This window comes from Ahaetulla prasina, chromosome 6 (assembly GCF_028640845.1).
Source record: "Ahaetulla prasina isolate Xishuangbanna chromosome 6, ASM2864084v1, whole genome shotgun sequence".
In the NCBI taxonomy this organism is placed as follows: domain Eukaryota; kingdom Metazoa; phylum Chordata; class Lepidosauria; order Squamata; family Colubridae; genus Ahaetulla; species Ahaetulla prasina.
Genome location: NC_080544.1, coordinates 11720035 through 11739593, shown reverse-complemented (window position 1 = coordinate 11739593; position 19559 = coordinate 11720035). Strand labels below are relative to the sequence as shown.

At 38.9% G+C, this 19559-nt stretch overlaps 1 protein-coding gene across 1 annotated transcript in view; it reads left to right on the top strand.

Annotated features, from left to right (window-relative positions):
• The window catches only part of PARG (poly(ADP-ribose) glycohydrolase), an 81628-nt gene that overhangs the window by 22303 nt on the left and 39766 nt on the right, over positions 1–19559 (top strand). Inside the window, exons 8-9 of the mRNA XM_058188731.1 lie at positions 4595–4687; positions 7590–7747. Of these exons, the coding sequence (XP_058044714.1) occupies positions 4595–4687; positions 7590–7747 (251 nt within the window). The remainder of the gene's footprint in view (positions 1–4594; positions 4688–7589; positions 7748–19559) is intronic.

Sequence of the window (19559 nt, the reverse complement as noted above, 5' to 3'; positions counted from 1 at the left end):
TTAATAATTATTAAAGTAAATGTAGGCTTAGAATAGGGTAGCATAGAGCTGGAAGGTACCTTGGAGATCTTTTAGTCCAACCCCCTGCTCAAGCAGCAAAACCTATATCATCTCAGACAAGTGGCTGTCCAGTCTCTTGTTAAAAACATCCAATGATGGAGCACCCACAATTTCTGAAGGCAAGCTGTTCCACTGGTTAATTGTTCTCACTGTTACAAAGTTTGTCCTTAATTCCAGGTTGCTTCTCTCTTTGATTAGTTTCCAACCATTATTTCTTGTCCTGTCCTCTGGTGCTTTGGAGAATAATTTGACCCCTTCTTTGTGGAAGGCTCTCAAATAATGAGAGACTGCTATCATGTCACCCCTAATTCTTCTTTTCTCTAGACTTGCCAGACCCAAAACCTGCAGCTATTCTTCCTATGGTCTAGTCTCCAGACCTCGATAACTGTCTGGTTTGATTCTGCGACCCAACAAGACAGACACAGACTTCAGAGGATAATTAGAACTGCAGAAAAAACAATTACTACCAACCTTCCTTCCATAGAGGACCTGTATACTGCACGAATCAAGAAGAGAGCTGTGAAAATATTTACAGACCCCTCGCATCCTGGACATAAACTGTTTCAACTCCTACCCTCAAAACGACGCTATAGAGCACTGCACACCAAAACAACTAGACACAAGAACAGTTTTTTCCCGAAGGCCATCACTCTGCTAAACAAATAATTCCCTCAACACTGCTAAACTATTTACTAAGTCAGCACTACTATTAATCTTCTCATCGTTCCCATCACCTATCTCCTTCCACTTAGGATTCTATGACTATAACTTTGTTGCTTTGTACGGTTTATATTGATTGTTTCCTAGTATGATTTGATTGCTTATTTGTACCCTATGACTTATCATTAAGTGTTGTACCTTATGATTCTTGACGAAGGTATATTTCTTTTTATGTACACTGAGAGCATATGCACCAAAGACAAATTGCTTGTGTGTCCAATCACACTTGGCCAATAAAGAATTCTATTCTATTCTATTCCATTCCATTCTTTGATCATCTTAGTTGCTCTTTTCTGAAATTTTTTCCAAAGTCTCAGCATCTTTTTGTATGCTTTGTTTTGCTTGTCCTAGCCCTGCTCACTTAGGTTTTGAGCAGAGGGGTTGGTTAGGGTGTGGATATATGGTGGGAAGGTCAGATATTCTCCCTCCTGTTCCCCAAAATTGCTTTAGCCTTCCCAGTGACTTAAGGGTGAAACTGGGCTAAACGCCCAGGAGCTGCTTTGTTTAGTTGAGCTTGATTAAATTCACCCAAATTGTGAGAGGCAAAAAACATTGTATAAACAAGGAACCTTTCCTGAGTCATAACATTTATTTTAAAAATGAGAGTTTTAAAAAATGGGCTTGTCAGTTTTCTGTCATCTTTTAAGAAAGAAAGATAGACCCACGCCTGCAATTTGCTTTGTGTCAAGTTAGTTGCTCAAAAGTTGCATTATGACACAGCAAGGCTTTTGTGTGGACAACAGCACTCCCTAACCTTTTTATTGCCAAACAACTCGTTTAGATCACGAGAAATAATAACAGGCATGTCTAATTTGCTACATTTTCTTCACACCCATTGCCAACATTGTATTTTTTTGCTATTTTAATTATATACCTCTCAGCCTTCAAAGTGGTTGAGGGAATGGATGGTGTAATAATATCTAACCTAAAGAAATGGGCTACAGTACACAAACTACTTATTTGTTTCTTTTATTAAATTTGCTTGTTGCCTGATTCCCACTGAGGAGACTAACCAGGGACAGATGAGCTGGGGGCTTGTTCTGTAAATGGTTAGCCAGTTCTCTTCCCAAGGGCTCTTTGATAGGCCTGGCAAAGTCTGTTTCTTCCTCCAAAGAAATTAAAGAGATCTACAACAACTGAAACAATCTGCTTAAAGATGGTTCACGGTCACTGCATTAAAGTGGTGGGAAGTATTTTTGAATTCTAAAAAAAATAAACATCATCATCATCATCATGGCAGGTTCATTTTCTAAAACGCCTCTGAGAATACCACGGTTCATTAGAGAAGTTCCAGCACAATTGAGAAGAAGAGCTGAATCTCTGCCTCCAAACTCTTGCCAAGAAGTCCTCTTGGTTGGTTATGATGGATTTGGCCAAGACAGAAGACTTGGCTGGTTTTCAGAAATGCAACCCAAAATAGGGATAAGCATAGCGGTAAAGGCATTGGGCTAGCAATGGAGGGACCCGTGGCTTTGGAAGACCCCACTTGGAATACTGCATCCAGTTTGGGTGCCCATATTATAAAAAAGACATTGAGACTCTGGGAAGACTGCAGGGAAGAATGACAAGGATGATTAAGAGACTGGAGGCTAAAACATGGTTGCAGGATTTGGTTTTAGCCAGTCTAGAGAAAAGAAGGACTAAGCGTGACATGATAGCAGTGTTTCAGTATTTGAGGGGCTGCCACAAAAAAGAAGGAGTCAAGCTATTTTCCAAAGTACCGGAAGGCAGGACAAGAAGCAATGGGTGGAAACCAATCGAGGAGAGAAGCAACCTAGAGCTTAGGAAATTTTCCTGAGAATATGAGAACAATTAATCAGTGGAACAGCTTTTCTCCAGAAGTTGTGGGTGCTCCATCACTGGAGGTTTTCAAGAAGAGACTAGACAGCCAGTTGTCTGGAATGCTCGAGGGTCTCCTATTTAAACAGGGGGTTGGACTAGAAGACCTCCAAGGTTCCTTCCAACTCTGTTGTTCCGTTCTGTTCTGAATCCAGATTTCTGGAAAAAGAAATGTTACATCTATTAACTTTTGCTTGAAAAAAAGGCCAGATGAAAAGGAAGACAGGAATAATTACATATAATTGTTTCCTAGTTCAGAGAAGTGATGTCTAGACACTCCCAGACATTCACGTATTCTGAGCACTTCAGGATTTTTCCAACAAATTGCATTTAATTCTGGGCTAATAAAGAGTTTGCCAGTTCGTGCAGTCGTTTGTTGCTAATAAATGGACAAAACCCCATGGGTTTATTTTTTTTGGTTTTTTAAAAATTGCTTGAAAAGGAACAGGGCAGAGGCAGTACAGCTCAATCTTTGGTGCTCTGGGTCTATTTATTCTCTGCATCAGGAAAAGATAGAAAAACTGACAGATGTAACAGAGCCCAGTGCCAGAATCTGTCATCAGGTGAGGAAGGTTATGGGATACGTGGCAGTCAGAAAAAGCCTCACCTGTCAGTTTCCAAAGAGCCAGGCGAGCAGCACTATCAAGATCTGCCAGTCTTCTGGATGCTTAAGGTCAAATGTCACCTTTTGAGTTAATTTTACATGCGCTGGTTTGAAGTCACTTCCTAAAATCCAAGTTCAACCTGTGACATTTCACACGCATTACAGTTTGGAAATGCAGAGCACATGGGAGGAAAAAGTGAAGAGGATAAAATTTGATGGCCCTCAATTCGTGAAGCCGCCTTGTGAATATATGGTCGCAATGTGTGGCCATTAATTGAGAAATGAAAAAATGGAAACCTGTTGAACTCCTTGAGAAACTTTTCAAAATTTAGCTCATCGATTCACATAGGTGCTTAATAATTCAGGGATCCCCTTGTAGGAATTTAAGGGTCTGGATTTGATTACAGGTGGCCCTCAAATTACCACCAAATTTCTGCATCCAAAATTTGTACCTCTAAGCGAAACAGTTGTTAAGTGAGCTTTGCCCCATTTTACAGCCTTTCTTGTTCAGTGAATCCTTGTACTTCTTAAGTTAGTGACGGGCCTGTGGAGTGAATCCTCCTTTCCCATGGACTTGCTTGTCCCAATCTTAGGTGGCCTGTTTAAAATGTTCAACTCTGGACCTAATCTTTGTGCTCTGGTTGTCTCAGTCTCTTTCTCTCTCTCTTTCCCCCCCCCCTGCTTTAAACTGCTTTGAAACAGATTCAGTGGCCTATTTCTACCAGGGTTTTTAAATATTACTTTCCCACCCAACTGGCAATGTGCACATGACTCAAATAGATGGGAGAGTCAGAAACAAGTAGTCCTTTAACCCAAATTTCTTTCTCTAACTGAGACAGTTGTCCAGTGAGCTTTGCCCCATTTTACCATCTTCCTTGCCACCGTCGTTAAGTGAATCCTTGCACTTCTTAAGTTAGTGACGGGGCCTGTGGAGTGAATCCTCCTTTCCCATGGACTTGCTCTGCCAGAAGGCTGCAAAAGGGGATCCCGTGAGCCCAGGACACTGTGACTGTCATAAGTATGAGTCGGTTGCCGAGTGTGTAAGTGGGGGTGGGGGTGGGGGATGCTGTAACGGTCCGTGGACCGTGTGAAAAACGGTCCTAAGTCATTTTTTTTCTGGTGATGTTGTAACTAAACGACCGGTTGTAAGTTGAGGGCTGCCTGTATTTGATGTGCAGCAATAAATCCCTTCGGCTGGACGGAGAGATTCCTTGAAAAACATCAGTGACCTTATTTTTTGTGTGTGTCCAGATCTCCAGTTTTTTTAAAAAAGAGGCCTCCCAAATCACCTGAAAACACACTGAGCAGAGATCCTGATTTAGTTCACCCCGATCCTGACGTCAGAATTTTTCCTCTGTTTTTTTACTCCAGGTGCTGGAAGACGCTGAGGCCCAGCATCTTTTTCAGTCCATTCTGCCTGACATGGTGAAACTGGCGCTCTCTCTGCCCACCATCTGCACCCAGGTGAGTCTGCATGTCTGAAAAGTCTTCTCTGAAGTGGGGACAGGACAGGACAGGATGAAATGCAGGATGAGTTGGCATGTGGAACGGAAAGGAAAGGAATGCAGAATAGAATAGAACAGAATAATAGAATTGGAGGGGACCTTGGAGGTCTTCTAGTCCACCCCCAGCTCAGGCAGGGGACCCTATACCCGTGATGGTGAACCTATGGCACGGTTGCCACAAGCGGTACGCGTAGCCATATCAGTGGGCACACGAGCTCAGCTCTGTATTGTCGGGCCTTCTGGGCCCACCAGAAGTAGGGGAACGGGCTGTTTCTTGTCTCTGGAGAGCCTCGTGGGGTGGTGGGGAAGGCCCGTTTTTCTCTTTCACCTGACTCCAGAGCCTCTCTAGGAGACTGGGGGGTGGGGTGGGGTGGGGTGCGAAAACAGCCTTCCCCACCCCTGGAGGTCCTCACAAGGCCAAAAACAGCCCATTCGCCAACTTCCAGTGGGACCGGAAGTTGACAAATGGGCCATTTTCAGCCTCAGGAGGACCTGGGGGTGGGTGGGGAAGGCCGCTTTGGCCCTCCCCCCGGCTCTTAGGAAGGCTCTGGAGCCAGGTGAGAGAGAGAAAAACGGGCCTACCAGGCCATCGCGTGCTAGGAGTCGAGGGAGCTGGGGGGGGGGAGGGCACATAAAATTATGGGTGTGGGCACACGCGCATGTGACACCCCCCCCCCGCCCTTCCCCTCCTGGCACGCGATGGCAAAAAGGTTAGCCATCACTGCCCTGTACCATGTCAGATAGGTAGATGTCCAACTGCTTCTTAAAAACTTCCAGCACCCACAATTTCTGGAGGCAAGTTGTTCCACTTATTGATTGTTCTAACTGTCAGGAAATTCCTCCTTAGTTCCAGGTTGCTTCTCTCCTTGATTAATTTCCACCCACTGCTTTGGAGAATAGGTTGACCCCCTCTTCTTTGTGGCAGCCCCTCAAATACTGGAATGCCTGCTATCATGTCATCCCGAGTCCTGTTTTTTCACTAGACTAGACATACCCACTTCCAGCAACCGTTCTTCCTATGTTTTAGCCTCCAGTCCCCTCATCATCAATTTGCTGTACGTGTAGTTCTCGACATACAGACATAAGGGATTCTGTTTATTACAATTATCCAGGTAGTTCTCGACTTATGACCACAGTGGAGCCCAAAATTTCTGTGGTCAAGTGAGCTTTGCCCCATTTTACAACCTTTGTTGCCACAGTTGCTAAGTGAATCACTGCTGTTGTGAAGTTAGTAACCCAATTGTTAAGGGAATGTGGCTTCCCCGCTAACTTTGCTTGTCAGAAGATCCCGAAAGGGGATCACGTGATCCCAGGACACTGCAACCGTCATAAATACGAGTCAGTTGCCAAGTGTCTGAATTTTGATCACATTTTGAGGCTGCTGCAATGGTTTAACGTGAAAACGGCTGTAAGTTATTTTTCAGTCCCGTTGTGACTTGGAATGGCCTCTAAATGAAATGTTGTAAGTCGAGGACTACCTGTACTGTATGTTGCAATGGTTGTAAAACAGGCTGATTATGTGACCACCCTGATTCTATAACCTTTTTTGCAGCAGTTACTAAACGAACCTTGCTTCATCCTTGCTTTAAACATCATCAAGTAGTTTGGTAATAATTATACAATTCCTATCTCCCCGGTAGGGGCTTGCTTGGCTTCCATTTGTTTCCCAAAGGGAAAAACGACCCATTTCAGCAGAACTTAGAAAATTCAGAGGTCCTGCTATGAATCAGCAGCAGCCTAGAACTAAGAGTTTGAACCAGAAATTGCTGATTACCTCCAATCATCATCCTGAAAAAACAGGACCTCTGAATTTATGAATGCAAAGAGCCCCAGTAAGCCCATCATCCTTTCCCTTGAATTTAGGAAAGAGAATGTTTAACTAAGGATGCCCTCACATTTCGAGAATCTGCATCTCCTCCAGAATTCTGCTGTTTACCCTGTTCTTAACAGTTACTTCTGCATGAAAGTTTTAAACAGTTTCTTCTTAAGGAGCTGCATAAGAAAAAACCCGACCTCAGAGTATTCCCTATTTGGGGGCTGCTGACCGTAAATTTTGTTGAGGTTAAGCTCATTTGTAAAACAACCAGACAATAATGATGCCTTGGTGGAAGCTTGTTGGTTTGCCATTTATTTTTTTCTTGAACCGTAATTTTCTTCCCCATTTAAAGAAGGCAATCAACCAAAGGAACACATCAGTCCTTCTAACGTAGTTGTGTTGTTTGGTGTCTCATCATGGCGCCTTGTCTCACAGCTGTTGCGATGTGATTGCCTGTGATTGCCCTTTGCTGAACGGCATGAGAGCCAGCCTGCTAAGCACAATTAATGCCACCCCTTCCTGCTTTCTTTTTCCTTCCTGGCTTCTTCACCTTCCCCCTGTTCCCCCTTTCTTGTCTTCAAGACCTGGATGTTTTGTTTGTCTTCTTGTTGTTATTGATTGAAGTCTGCAGTTTGTCAAACAAGGCTCTTGTCCCAATCAGCTTGGATAAACAACTCTTGACTTTGGGGCCTGATGCTGATTTAAGGAACTACCAGTGCCTCTAAATTGGCAAGCACAATTTTGTTCTTGCTTTCTGTTCTGAATTTCTAAAGCGATGATATTTTGTCTTCTTTTCCCAAGGGGTTTTTCCAAAAGGTGAATGAACTTCCTTGGTTTCTTTTTTGTTTTTTTCCTTGCAAATGTTTTGCCTCTCATCCAAAAAGAACTGAAGAAGTTTCTTGGTTGAGAAGCAACATGTTTTCAAGGGGGGAAAAAAAACAAGAAAACTCAGTTGCCTTTTGGAAAAGGTTGTCCCTTTTGGGACAACCAAGACCTGGATGGTGGAGACCCTCCCTAGACCCGTCTTGTTTTGTTTTTCTTTCAGCCAATCCCTCTTCTAAAGCAGAAAATGAACCACTCGGTCACAATGTCCCAAGAACAGACGGCCAGTTTGCTAGCCAATGCCTTCTTCTGCACTTTTCCTCGGCGCAACGCCAAGATGAAATCGGAGTATTCAAGCTATCCGGACATTAACTTCAACAGGTAGAGTGCCGCTCCCCTCGGAAAACACTCCAGGGTTTCACCTGACTGGAATTCTCTGCATGGTGCCTCATGGCTTCCTCTGGTTACAGGTGGTCCTTGACTTATCAGAGCATTCATTTAGTGACTGTTCAAAATTATAATGGGGTGGGAAGGACTTGAGACCGTTTTCACACTTGGGACCACTGCAGCATCCCCAGGGTCACGTGATCAAAATCCAGCCACTTGGCAACTGGCATGTACTTAAGTCGGATGTGGTGTTCTGGGGCCACGATCCCCTTTAGGAATCTTCTGACAACGGGAAAGCCGGCTTCGCTCAACCACCCTGTTACTGACATAACAACTAGGGCCAGGAAAGGTTGCAAAACAGTGCAAACTGACTTAACAGCTGTCTTGCTTAGTAGCAGAAATGTTGGGCTCAATTGTGGTCGTAAGTCGAGGACTGCCTGTATTCTCCAGAATATCTGATTATAAAAGAAGTCACTTGGCTGAAGGTCAGGAAGTAGGAGGAATTAGATTCATATCTGAATTGTCTTTTCCCATTAGAACTTTTATTTATTTGGTTCTGAGGTGGTCTTCATGAGATAAATAGAAGCATCCAAGGACACTTCTGAAGGGGTAGAAACACCGTGGATTTAGATTGCATTTTGTGTTTATTGCACAACTTGCTGTTACTCATTTTTTTTAAACATCTATATTGTTGGTTGAAATTACATTCTATCTCAGAAATAGTTGATCTTGCCTTGGATATCTTTGTATTTGATATCTTTTAGAATATGCCCTTCTAAATTAATTACCTGAGCTAGCCATTTAACTGCTAATCTTTTTCCAAACAGAAAAAAAAAAGAATGAATTTAATATACCCTTGTCCCAAAGGTACTTTTTTCAAGAGGCTTTATTTTTCTTTGAAGAAGTTTTGCTTCTCATCCAAAAAGAACTGAAGAAGTTTCTTGGTTGAGAAGCAACATGTTTTCAAGGGGGGAAAAAAAACAAGAAAACTCAGTTGCCTTTTGGAAAAGGTTGTCCCTTTTGGGACAACCAAGACCTGGATGGTGGAGACCCTCCCTAGACCCGTCTTGTTTTGTTTTTCTTTCAGCCAATCCCTCTTCTAAAGCAGAAAATGAACCACTCGGTCACAATGTCCCAAGAACAGACGGCCAGTTTGCTAGCCAATGCCTTCTTCTGCACTTTTCCTCGGCGCAACGCCAAGATGAAATCGGAGTATTCAAGCTATCCGGACATTAACTTCAACAGGTAGAGTGCCGCTCCCCTCGGAAAACACTCCAGGGTTTCACCTGACTGGAATTCTCTGCATGGTGCCTCATGGCTTCCTCTGGTTACAGGTGGTCCTTGACTTATCAGAGCATTCATTTAGTGACTGTTCAAAATTATAATGGGGGTGGGGAAGGGACTTGAGACCGTTTTTCACACTTGGGACCACTGCAGCATCCCCAGGGTCACGTGATCAAAATCCAGCCACTTGGCAACTGGCATGTACTTAAGTCGGATGTGGTGTTCTGGGGCCACACGATCCCCTTTAGGAATCTTCTGACAACGGGAAAGCCGGCTTCGCTCAACCACCCTGTTACTGACATAACAACTAGGGCCAGGAAAGGTTGCAAAACAGTGCAAACTGACTTAACAGCTGTCTTGCTTAGTAGCAGAAATGTTGGGCTCAATTGTGGTCGTAAGTCGAGGACTGCCTGTATTCTCCAGAATATCTGATTATAAAAGAAGTCACTTGGCTGAAGGTCAGGAAGTAGGAGGAATTAGATTCATATCTGAATTGTCTTTTCCCATTAGAACTTTTATTTATTTGGTTCTGAGGTGGTCTTCATGAGATAAATAGAAGCATCCAAGGACACTTCTGAAGGGGTAGAAACACCGTGGATTTAGATTGCATTTTGTGTTTATTGCACAACTTGCTGTTACTCATTTTTTTTAAACATCTATATTGTTGGTTGAAATTACATTCTATCTCAGAAATAGTTGATCTTGCCTTGGATATCTTTGTATTTGATATCTTTTAGAATATGCCCTTCTAAATTAATTACCTGAGCTAGCCATTTAACTGCTAATCTTTTTCCAAACAGAAAAAAAAAAGAATGAATTTAATATACCCTTGTCCCAAAGGTACTTTTTTCAAGAGGCTTTATTTTTCTTTGAAGAAGTTTTGCTTCTTATCCAAGAAGCTTCTTCAGCTCTGATTGGATGGTGGGGAACTGAGAAGTGAAACGTCTTCAAAGAAAATCAAAGAAAATCCAGTTGCCTCTTGAAGAAGGGACAACCATGACCTGGATGACTTGAGAATCTCCATAGACATTTAATGTCTATGGGGCCGGATAGCTCAGGCTGGTAAGGCCTGTTATTAAGAACACAGAAGCCTGCAATTACTGCAGGTTCAAGCCCGGCCCAAGATTGACTCAGCCTTCCATCCTTTATAAGGTAGGTAAAATGAGGACCCAGATTGTTGGGGGGGCAATAAGTTGACTTTGTAAAAAATATACAAATAGAATGAGACTATTGCCTTATACACTGTAAGCCGCCCTGAGTCTTCGGAGAAGGGCGGGGTATAAATGTAAACAACAAAAAAAAATGTACACTTTGCTTGGGAAGCTTAAAGCTTTCACATTTGTTTGGTTTTTACTTGGAGACCAGTTGTTGTGAAAATAACTTTTTAAATCTATGGTATAAGAGTCATTGTAAACAATAAAATAGCCACTTCAAAAGGTGTACCTATTCAGTAAAAAGTAATATGTCTGATGACGGGGGTATCCATCTGTCTTATCAAAAGAGGAGACCCTTGCTACAAAAGGTTAATAATGTTAAGTATTTTATTTTCCTTAAACTTGAGGTGCTTCTGTCATCCTTCTTACGTGCTGTTGACAGCAACTGATCAGGAGAGTTTTTTTTTTTAAAAAAAAGAAACCCTTAAGTGTTTAACCCTGCTGAATTTTATGTAGCAGAATCTGAATTATTTTGACTTTGTTTACTGCAGAGCTTCTGGATAGCCAGGTGGGGGTTTTGGAGATTGTGTTAAGGATTTTTATTCGGTTTGTGGTTCTCCAAAATTTCTCTTGGATTGAGAGTCCCCACAGCATTTGAAACGAAGGAGCAGCGTTTGGGGTTTTTGAGAAGGCTGCTAAAACGGCCACCCTCTGTGAGACTTGCACATTCGCACAATAATTGCAAAACATGCAAAAACACAAATCGATGTCGCTTGGTGAGTAGGTGTTATTAGCCCCCTGTGATGCTCAGTGGATATTTCTGGGAAGCTGTGGATGCTCAGAAGAAAGGCCTACAAAGCAGACTAAAAGCACACAGTACACAATGGTGCAGACTTAGGCAACACACAAGGCAAATCCAAGCCCAGCCCAGCGCAGCCGTTGCTGAACCAAGGAAACAGGGACACCGATCGGCTGATCCCACCCTGCGCTTTTCTTTCCCTGATGGATCCCGACTCAGATCTCTTCTGCCGTAGCCCTAACCCTAACCCTTCTTTCTCACCCTAACCCTAACCCTTCTTTCCTAGATGGTTCTGCCTTCTCGGAAAGACCCATGGAGGGAACTGGAGCCAGACGTATCCCTGGAGGGAGGACACTGGAGGGCTTTTCTTCTGCCCAGAGGCCTAGTTGTCTTTAAAAGAACTTGAAAATGCCAGGGAGACGAGGAGAGGGCGTGTTGGGGACCCCAGTTTTGATGAGTCTCCCTTAAACATTTGTTAGGGGGTATAGCCACATACATATTTTAGTGTCAAAGGTCACTTCATTTTCAATGGCTTTGGCAGCTCTCTTTGATTTCCCCTTGCAATAAATGTCCCATATCCACCCTCCCTCCCTCCCTTCCCATCACTCATTGCTTATAAAGAATGAAGTCATCTTTTTAAGAAGAATCTTCGCTCAGCGTAGTCTCAGAGCCATTGCCTTCTCACTTCCATAAAGAACATTGTGTTCATATTTGAGAAACGAGGGACAGCTCTAAATAAAAAATATTATGCAGGGACGAATCTTAGATTGTAGTGTGATTAAAGCTAGAAGATGAAGCTGTGTTGAATCCTGTCCTTTCCTGAATGCCAGCAAAGAAAGCTTGTGAACTTTAAAAAAAAATCAAGGCAAGGTAAAGTATGCTAGTTAAGATACATGTAACTGCATGAAATAGTCTTAAGCAAGGAAATGATTCTGCTGCATATTATGTTTATACAGGGGAGTGGAAATCTGATTAGCAGTAATGCAATTGTCTTTTACCATAAGCATCAATTGGGTAACTTTAATGACCATCAATTTTTTTCATCTATTTGAGCTAATCCACTTAGGAAAGAGAGCCCCGTATCATATGTATGAAAACTGCCTCTGGTAACCTCCTGCACATGAGTTAATTTCCAACACTGAATATTTTCTGGAAGTTGGTTTAAAAAACTAGCTTGTTTATGAATTGTATATATTATTTCCCCTTGGAAAATTTAGAAACACAACAACAGCAACATTTCCTTGTTGAGCTCTTGTGCAGCTCAGAGACCAACAATACTTTGGGGTACACTTGGGAAAGTGTCAGAGCTCCCACTTCAGACTGTGTCCAGAAGACGTTTTACACGGCTGCCACAACCACCCATCCATCCTTTTTATATATATATATAAAAAAGTTTTATTTTTACAATCATATCCAACAGCTCATCCAATGTACAGTCATATACAATTAGTCGGGCTTGCCCAGTCACCACCCCCTCCTTTTAACTCTCTTCCCTCTTCTACCTTCTTCTACTTTCCAGACCTTCCTCCCCTTCTCTTATCTACATCCTCTCCTCCCTCCACCCTACACCTTCCTTCTCCCTCTTCTACCCCTCTTCCTTCCTCTTCTCCCTCTTCTACCCCTCTTCTCCTCTTTCCTACCTCCTACTTTCTCCTCTTTTCTCCCTCCCCACCGTTCTAAAATGGTAGCTGGGCAGACCCGACCCTACATTAATTATATTTATACATCTTCAATAATCCCTGTACATTAACCATCACTCCATCCTCTACCCTCAACCCCCCCCCAATTCCCTCCCCTTACCCCCCACCCCCTACTTCCCAGAACCAATGCAGGGTATCAAAACTAACAATCATAATCCAAAATAAATCCTAAATTATAATCTCTAGTCACTCCACACATAATCACACTCTCAATTCCCCTCTCCTTCAAAAATATATTTAATACAAAATATTTCCTAAATTTACTCATATGCTATTCGATATTTTTTTTATCTGATACTTATTTTGAATATAATCAATCCACATTTTCCATTCTAAAATATATTTTTCTTGTGTATAGTCTTTCAAGTAAGCAGAAATTTTTGCCATTTCTGCCAAATTTGATACTTTGAGTGTCCATTCTTCAATTGTAGGTAATTCTTCTTTCTTCCAATATTGAGCAATCAAAAGTCTCGCGGCTGTTATTAAGTTCAAAATCAATTTAGTCTCTATAGCTGTACAATCCATAATTATTCCTAGTAGAAAGAATTGTGGGGTAAACGTAATCTTCTTTTTCAGAATGTTCTGCATGATCCACCATACTTTAATCCAAAATGCTTTAACTTTTTTACAAGTCCACCATATATGGTAATAAGTGGCATCTTCACAATCGCATCTCCAACATTTAGCCTGTACATTAGGATACATACATGACAACTTTTTTGGGTCTAAATGCCATCTATAAAACATCTTATAAAAATTTTCTCTCGTATTTTGCGCTTGTGTAAATTTAACATTCCTCACCCAAATTCTTTCCCAAGTTTCCAACATTATTGGTTGCTGAAAATTTTGTGCCCACTTAATCATACAATCCTTAACCAATTCAGTCTCTGAGTCTATTTCTACTAATACATTATACAACCTCTTAATATGCTGTTGACCTTGATCTCTCATTTATTTTAACAAATTATCCTCAGTTTGCTTAATACCTATTTTTTGATCTAATTTCCATCTAGCTTGTAATTGTCCATATTGAAACCATGTATAATTTTTCCCTTCTTCCCCCATCTTTTCTCTGGATTTTAATTGTAATTCCCCCTTTTCCATACAAAGGAGTTCTTTATAGGTAACTACCTCCATCTTTTGATATATATTTATATTTTCTATCATGTGTCTTGGGATTGCCCATATTGGAATCTTTCCATCTAATTTATAATGATATTTCCTCCAGACCCTCAATAATGCATTTCTAATTATATTATTTTTAAATATTTTATCTACTTTCTTATCATATAATAAATAGGCATGCCACCCGTATAACAAACCATAACCTTCTATATTCAAAACTCTTTCCTCAGTTAAATTAATCCAATCAGTAATTAATGATAAGACAACTGCTTCATAATACAATTTTAAATTAGGCATTTTAAGACCTCCCTTTTCCCTTGTGTCCTGCATTATTTTTAATTTTATTCTTGTGTTTTGCCCATCCATACAAAATTATTAACTTCCTTTTTGCCATTCCTGTAATTTGATATCATTCTTAAGTACCGGTATCATTTGAAACAAAAATAGAAACCTGGGCAAAACATTCATTTTTATAGCCGCTATTCTTCCCAGCAAGGATAGTTGTAACTTCTTCCAATTCTCCATTTCTTCCCATACCTTCTGCCACAATACCTCATAATTATTTTTGTATAATTTGACATTTGAAGCTGTAATATATATTCCTAAATATTTAACCTTTTTAACGATTTCAAAACCCGTAGTTCTTTTTAACTCTTCTTTTTGTTGTATATTCATATTTTTAGTTATCATCTTTGTCTTTTGCTGATTCACCTTAAATCCAGATACTTTACCATACTGACCAATTATTTCTTTTAAACCAGTAGCTGAGTATATTGGTTGAGATACAGTAACAACCAAGTCATCTGCAAAAGCTCTTAACCTATAATCTTGATGTTTAATTCTAATTCCCTTTATTCGATCGGAACCACGTATTTTATTCAAAAGAATTTCTAAAGTTAAAATAAAAAATAATGGAGACGGGGGCATCCCTGTCTCATCCCTTTCCCAATTTTAAAAGTTTCTGTTAACCCACCATTTACTATTATTTGTGCTGTTTGCTTCTGATATATTGCTTTAATTGCATGGATAAAATAATCCCCAAATTGCATTTTTTCTATTACTCTAAACAAAAACTGCCAATCCAATCTGTCAAAGGCTTTTTCAGCGTCCAAAAAAAAGAGTGCCGCTGAGACTTGGTTGTTTCGTTCCAAATATTCAAGTAAATTTACAATTTGCCTCACATTATATCTCATCTGCCTACCCTTAATAAATCCTGATTGATCATTATGAATTATTTGATTCATCACTGGCATTAATCTATTAGCAAGTATCTTGGCAAATATCTTGTAATCAGTATTTAAAAGTGATATAGGCCTATAATTCTCTGCTTTGATACCATCTCGATCTTCCTTCGGTATTAACGAAATAAAAGCTGTCCTCCATGAAGGGGGAACATCCCCTCCCATTTGAATTTTATTAAATAACTCTTTAAGTGGTTTAACCATCTCATTTTGTAAATTTTTATAATAAACAGCAATTAAACCATCTGTACCTGGTGCTTTACCAATTTTAAGTTGCTCAATTGCTAACAAAATTTCCTCTGAAGTAATTAATTGATTCAATTCTTCCCTTTGACTTTCTGTAAGCTCACAAATACCTTGTTGTTGTAAATATCTTTCTATCTCTGTATCATCAATCATATCCCTAGTATATAACTTACTATAATACTCTAAAAACGCTTTTTTAATCAAATTCTTTTGATACACTTCCTTGCCCCTATATTCTATTTTATCAATCGTTCGTGATTTCTGTTTTTTCCTTACTTGTTGGACGACATGGCTTGTTGACGATGGAACGTATTATGTTTTACATATTGTAAATTAATTGCTACTTGATCTGCCATCAACATGTTAAACTGACCTCTTAATATATTTATTGATTCTTTTATTTTACTATTTCCTGGGCTATTTATCAATAACTGTTCTTTCTTTTTAATTTCCTCTTCCTCTTCCCATTCCTTTTTCTTTTTCTGCAATTTATTTTTGTATTTAATATTCATTTGTATAAGATTTCCTCTCATATAAGCCTTGCTAATCATCTCTATAGATGTCTCTTTTTTCATATTCATAATAAAAAATTCTTTCATTTGCTTTTTACATTCATTTACATTTTGTTCATATTCAAGTAAATTTACAATTTGCCTCACATTATATCTCATCTGCCTACCCTTAATAAATCCTGACTGATCATTATGAATTATTTGATTCATCACTGGCATTAATCTATTAGCAAGTATCTTGGCAAATATCTTGTAATCAGTATTTAAAAGTGATATAGGCCTATAATTCTCTGCTTTAACACCATCTCGATCTTCCTTCGGTATTAACGAAATAAAAGCTGTCCTCCATGAAGGGGGAACATCCCCTCCCATTTGAATTTTATTAAATAACTCTTTAAGTGGTTTAACCATCTCATTTTGTAAATTTTTATAATAAACAGCAATTAAACCATCTGTACCTGGTGCTTTACCAATTTTAAGTTGCTCAATTGCTAACAAAATTTCCTCTGAAGTAATTAATTGATTCAATTCTTCCCTTTGACTTTCTGTAAGCTCACAAATACCTTGTTGTTGTAAATATCTTTCTATCTCTGTATCATCAATCATATCCCTAGTATATAACTTACTATAATACTCTAAAAACGCTTTTTTAATCAAATTCTTTTGATACACTTCCTTGCCCCTATATTCTATTTTATCAATCGTTCGTGATTTCTGTTTTTTCCTCATTAAATAGGCAAGCCCTCTTCCTGGCTTGTTGGACGTATTATGGCTTGTTGGACGTATGGAACGTATTATGTTTTACATATTGTAAATTAATTGCTACTTGATCTGCCATCAACATGTTAAACTGACCTCTTAATATATTTATTGATTCTTTTATTTTACTATTTCCTGGGCTATTTATCAATAACTGTTCTTTCTTTTTAATTTCCTCTTCCTCTTCCCATTCCTTTTTCTTTTTCTGCAATTTATTTTTGTATTTAATATTCATTTGTATAAGATTTCCTCTCATATAAGCCTTGCTAATCATCTCTATAGATGTCTCTTTTTTCATATTCATAATAAAAAATTCTTTCATTTGCTTTTTACATTCATTTACATTTTGTTCATATTTAAACAAATTCTCATTCAACCTCCATAATCTCCTAGCCTCCTTTTCCCGATCAAATTCAATCCAAACCGGACTATGATCAGATAGAGTTCTTGAACAAATTTTCGTCTTCTTCACTCTGGAGTACAAATCATTAGAAATCAAAATAAAATCAATCCTTGAAAATGATTGATGCCTGTCAGAAAAGAAGGTAAAATCCCTCTCTTCTGTATTATGTTCTCTCCAAATATCTCTTAATTCCAAGTCCTCCATCATTTCAAAAAAAGCCTTTGGTAATTTCGACCGGCTTGAAATCTTCCTTAAACTTTTTTTGTCTTTTTGAGTATCCAACACACCATTCCAATCACCCATTAATATATATGATTTATAATCCCAAAATACTATTCTTTTATGTAAAAACTTGAAAAAAATTTCTTCTTGTTGATTCGGAGCATAAACTCCTATTAATAATGTCTTCTTTCCCTCCAGCAAAAGTTCAATAGCAATATATCTTCCTTGCTTATCCACCTCAATTAATTTTGCTGATATATCCTTCTTTATATATATAACTAAACCTTTTTTTTTTCCAAAGAAGAGGCAACAAAATATACTCCCAGTTTTGAGTTTATCAAATATTTCTGGTCTAAAGATCTAATATGTGTTTCTTGTAAACAGATAATGTCATTTTTAAATTGTTTCAAATAATGAAATAATTTCCTTCTCTTCTGTGGTAAATTCAAACCATTAACATTCCAAGATAATAGTTTAATTGCCATTATTGGCCAAAGGAAACTTTTGGAACACCAGCTGCAGATCACATTTTGCTTTAGGCCTTGCTCCTCCCACTGTTTCCGTTGTAGTAGTTGCCAGTAATTGTTGTGCCTTCATCTCTTGTTCCTTGCGTTTAGCAGCAGTTCTTGTCAGCCTTTGTTCCTTTGAATCTGAACCCGTCGTAGGTATTTCCAACACTTGTAATAAATCTTCTTCCATCACAATCTGTTCTTGTACCTGCTTCACTTCTCTTTCCTTCACTTCAACCTCCCTTCTTCTAGCTTCCAATGGGGGAAGACTTTTAATGCCTCAACATAAAATTCTCTTGCTTTTCCAACTGTATTGAGACGGTGTACTTTCCCTGCATAATATACTATTATACCAGTTGGAATATCCCATCTATATTCAATCTGGCGTTTTTTAAGTTCATTCACCAGGAAGGCAAATTCCTTCCTAGCCCTTAACATTTTTGGTGGAATTTCCTTTAATATTAAAATATCTTGACCAGCAACCTGAATCTTCTTCCCCTTATATGAGGCTTGCAGAATCTGATTTCTCACTGTTCTATTTGTAAAATAAATAACAACATCCCTTGGCAACTTTTTTTGCCTTGCTATCCAAGAATTCACACGATATATTTTATCAATTTGATAAGCCACATCTGCTGGACGGGCTGCTAATATCTCAGCAAATGCTTCACAAAAAATTTCCCTTAAGTTCTCTTCTCTATTCTCCTTTAAGCCTTTTTTTAAACACTAGCAATATATCTTCCTTAAACTTTTTTGTCTTTTGAGTATCCAACACACCATTCCAATCACCCATTAATATATATGATTTATAATCCCAAAATACTATTCTTTTATGTAAAACTTGAAAAAATTTCTTCTTGTTGATTCGGAGCATAAACTCCTATTAATAATGTCTTCTTTCCTCCAACAAAAGTTCAATAGCAATGTATCTTCCTTGCTTATCCACCTCAATTAATTTTGCTGATATATTGCTTTAATTGCATGGATAAAATAATCCCAAATTGCATTTTTCTATTACTTTAAACAAAACTGCCAATCCAATCTATCAAAAGCTTTTCAGCATCCAAAAAAGAGTGCCGCTGAGACTTGGTTGTTTCGTTCCAAATATTCAAGTAAATTTACAATTTGCCTCACATTATATCTCATCTGCCTACCCTTAATAAATCCTGACTGATCATTATGAATTATTTGATTCATCACTGGCATTAATCTATTAGCAAGTATCTTGGCAAATATCTTGTAATCAGTATTTAAAAGTGATATAGGCCTATAATTCTCTGCTTTAATACCATCTCGATCTTCCTTAAACTTTTTTGTCTTTTGAGTATCCAACACACCATTCCAATCACCCATTAATATATATGATTTATAATCCCAAAATACTATTCTTTTATGTAAAACTTGAAAAAATTTCTTCTTGTTGATTCGGAGCATAAACTCCTATTAATAATGTCTTCTTTCCTCCAACAAAAGTTCAATAGCAATGTATCTTCCTTGCTTATCCACCTCAATTAATTTTGCTGATATATCCTTCTTTATATATATAACTAAACCTTTTTTTTTCCAAAGAGGCAACAAAATGTACTCCCAGTTTTGAGTTTATCAAAAATTTCCCTTAAGTTCTCTTCTCTATTCTCCTTTAAGCCTTTTTTTAAACACTAAAAAAATATTGATTCTCACCACCTTTATGGAGATGGAAAATCTCCCTAAGCCACAAAAATAAGCTAGCTTTTTGAGGGATGGTGGAAGGCAGATAGTTTTGGGGGAAATAGAAATATATCCAATATTCATTTTGGGACCAAACATTGCTAATTTAAAATGATATAACGTAGACTTTGTTTGACTTGCACCT